Here is a 2,375-nt window from a genome sequence, read left to right on the forward strand (position 1 = left end):
TTCATTACGCCCTACCAATATTGGCATTTTAAGTCTTGGTACATCTTAGTACCTCTCGGATGTACTACGAATACTGAATGGTGGAATTCCTTGAGTACCTTTTCCCTTAGTGAGTTGTCTCTTGGCACGAACATTTGACCTTAATATTTTAAACTCCCATCAATGTGAATTTCCCAACCAGGCATGGCTTCACTAGATTCCATTTGTGCCTTGATGAATGCTACCTCCTGATCGTACTTTTGTGATTCCAATATCTCATTCAAAATTTTAGGCGTAGCAATCTGAGCACCAAGGTAAGCCTTTCATCTTGAACCCCAATTTGTACCCCAAATTCATTGAGCGTTCTAATCATATTCCATTCTCTAAGTGCTAAACTAGCAACAATCCCTCTATTCTTGCGACTTAGCGCATCTGCCACCACGTTAGCCTTGTCGGGATGATAGGAAAGGGTAAATTGATAATCCTCGAGATACTCCATCCATCGTCTCTGACACATGTTTAGATCATTTTGGGTGAACAGATACTTCAAGCTTTTGTGATCGGTGAATATCTCAATTTTTTCACCATACAGGTAGTGTCTCCAAATTTTGAGTGCGTAAACTATAGTTGCTAACTCCAAGTCATGGATGGGATAATTCTTCTCATGGTTCTTTAATTGCCTTGATCCATATGCCACCACCTTGCCATTCTGCATCAATACGCAACCCAGACCTTCTATGAAAGCATCACAATACACATTGTACCCAACGTCACGTTCTGGCACTATGAGAATAGGGGCACTCGCCAATCTTTTCTTGAGTTCTTAGAATGAATTTTCACAAGACTCGTTCTATTCAAACTTTACTCCCTTTTGAGTCAAATGTGTCATTGGTTTGGCCAATTTTGAGAAGTCTTGAATGAATCTTCGATGGTAACCGGCCAATCCTAAGAAACTACGAATCTCGAATGTGTTCTTTGGTTGCTTCCATTCTGTCACTGCTTCTACTTGATATTTCCTTTTCAGATACCACATGACCCAAAAACTTTACTTCGTCCATCCAGAACTCACATTTACTAGCCTTAGCATACAATTGGTTTTCTCTCAAAGTTTGAAGTGCCATTCTCAAATGTTGTTCATGGTCTCCTTCAGACTTGGAGTACACCAAAATATCATCTATGAAAACTACCACAAATTGATCTAAGTAAGGCGTGAATATTTTGTTCATTAAGCTCATGAACACTCTTGGGGCATTGGTTAGGTTGAATGGCATCACTACGAATTCATAGTGGCCGTAACGGGTTCGAAACGCAGTCTTAAGAATATCTTCTTCTCGAACATGCAATTGGTGATACCCAAACCTGAAGTCTATCTTGGAGAAATACTTTGCCCCTCTAAGAGGATTGAAAAGGTCATCAATCATCGGTAGTGGATACCGATTCTTAATGGTGACTCTATTGAGTTGTTAGTAATCTATGCATAACCTAAGTGTCTCATCTTTCTTTTTAGCAAATAAGGCTGGTGCTTCCCACAGGGACGTGCTTGGCCTCATAAATTCCTTGTCCAATAATTCTTGCAAATGTGTCTTTAGCTCTCTCAATTCAGCTGGTGCCATACGATGTGGTGCCATTGAGATCGATGATGTACCAGGTTGTAGTTCAATAGTAAAGTCTACTTCTCGCTTTAGGGGTAGTCCTGGTAATTCCTCTGGGAACACATCAGCATACTTGCACACCACACGAGATAACCCTAGTTCCATACGATCTTTATCTTCCAGAACTAAGCTGGCTAGCCACCCAACTAGGTGATCGTGCCACTTTGAATTTTCAAGTGTCAGTGATAGGGAATCTTGTCTATCCCCTTTAAATTGAAATCGCGTTTCGTCCTGAGAGAAAGCAGTCACTGTCTTCCGATAGCAATCAATGGTGGCTCTATGGGCTGAAAACCAGTCTATTCCTAGGATAACGTCAAAGTCTGACATTTCCATGACTTGTAGGTCGCAAGTTAAACGTAAACTAGAGACTCCTAGTTCACATGATTTGCATACAAGATCTACTCGAGTTTGACCTCCTAGTGGTGAAGCTACACTCATAGGTGTTTCTAATCGTTCAGGCTCTAATCCCAAAGTTGCAACACATGAAGCAAATATAAAAGAGTGTGATGCCCCAGAATCAAACAAGACTTGTACGCAAGAGTTCATAAGGATGAGTATACCTTGAATCACTGAAGGATTTCCATTGTCTCCTCCTTCTTGGAGTGCAAAGACTCTCCTGGTGGCACCCTGATTTGGCACCCAAGGTTTTCTTGCATTGGCATCTCCTGGTTGTTGAGTCCTTGATTGTCCCATATTCCGATTAGCTGGCGATTGGCCTCTACTGGATTGGGAATTTTGCACAGC

The 2,375-nt window shown here is 41.4% G+C and overlaps 1 protein-coding gene across 1 annotated transcript; it reads right to left on the minus strand.

The window, feature by feature from the left end:
• Positions 1–1,442: 1,442 nt before the first annotated feature.
• On the minus strand, positions 1,443–2,069 carry LOC145795741 (uncharacterized). The gene has a single exon (XM_082880621.1). It carries the CDS (start codon positions 2,067–2,069, stop codon positions 1,443–1,445), a length of 627 nt encoding a protein of 208 aa, XP_082736747.1.
• Positions 2,070–2,375: the final 306 nt, after the last annotated feature.

This window comes from Camellia sinensis, chromosome 7 (genome assembly GCF_055761805.1).
Source record: "Camellia sinensis isolate YWXY chromosome 7, ASM5576180v1, whole genome shotgun sequence".
Classification (NCBI taxonomy): Eukaryota; Viridiplantae; Streptophyta; class Magnoliopsida; order Ericales; family Theaceae; genus Camellia; species Camellia sinensis.

Excerpts from the sequence above, each read along its gene's own strand:
- LOC145795741 (XM_082880621.1), bottom strand. The coding sequence starts at position 2,069 with ATGAGTGTAGCTTCACCACTAGGAGGTCAAACTCGAGTAGATCTTGTA.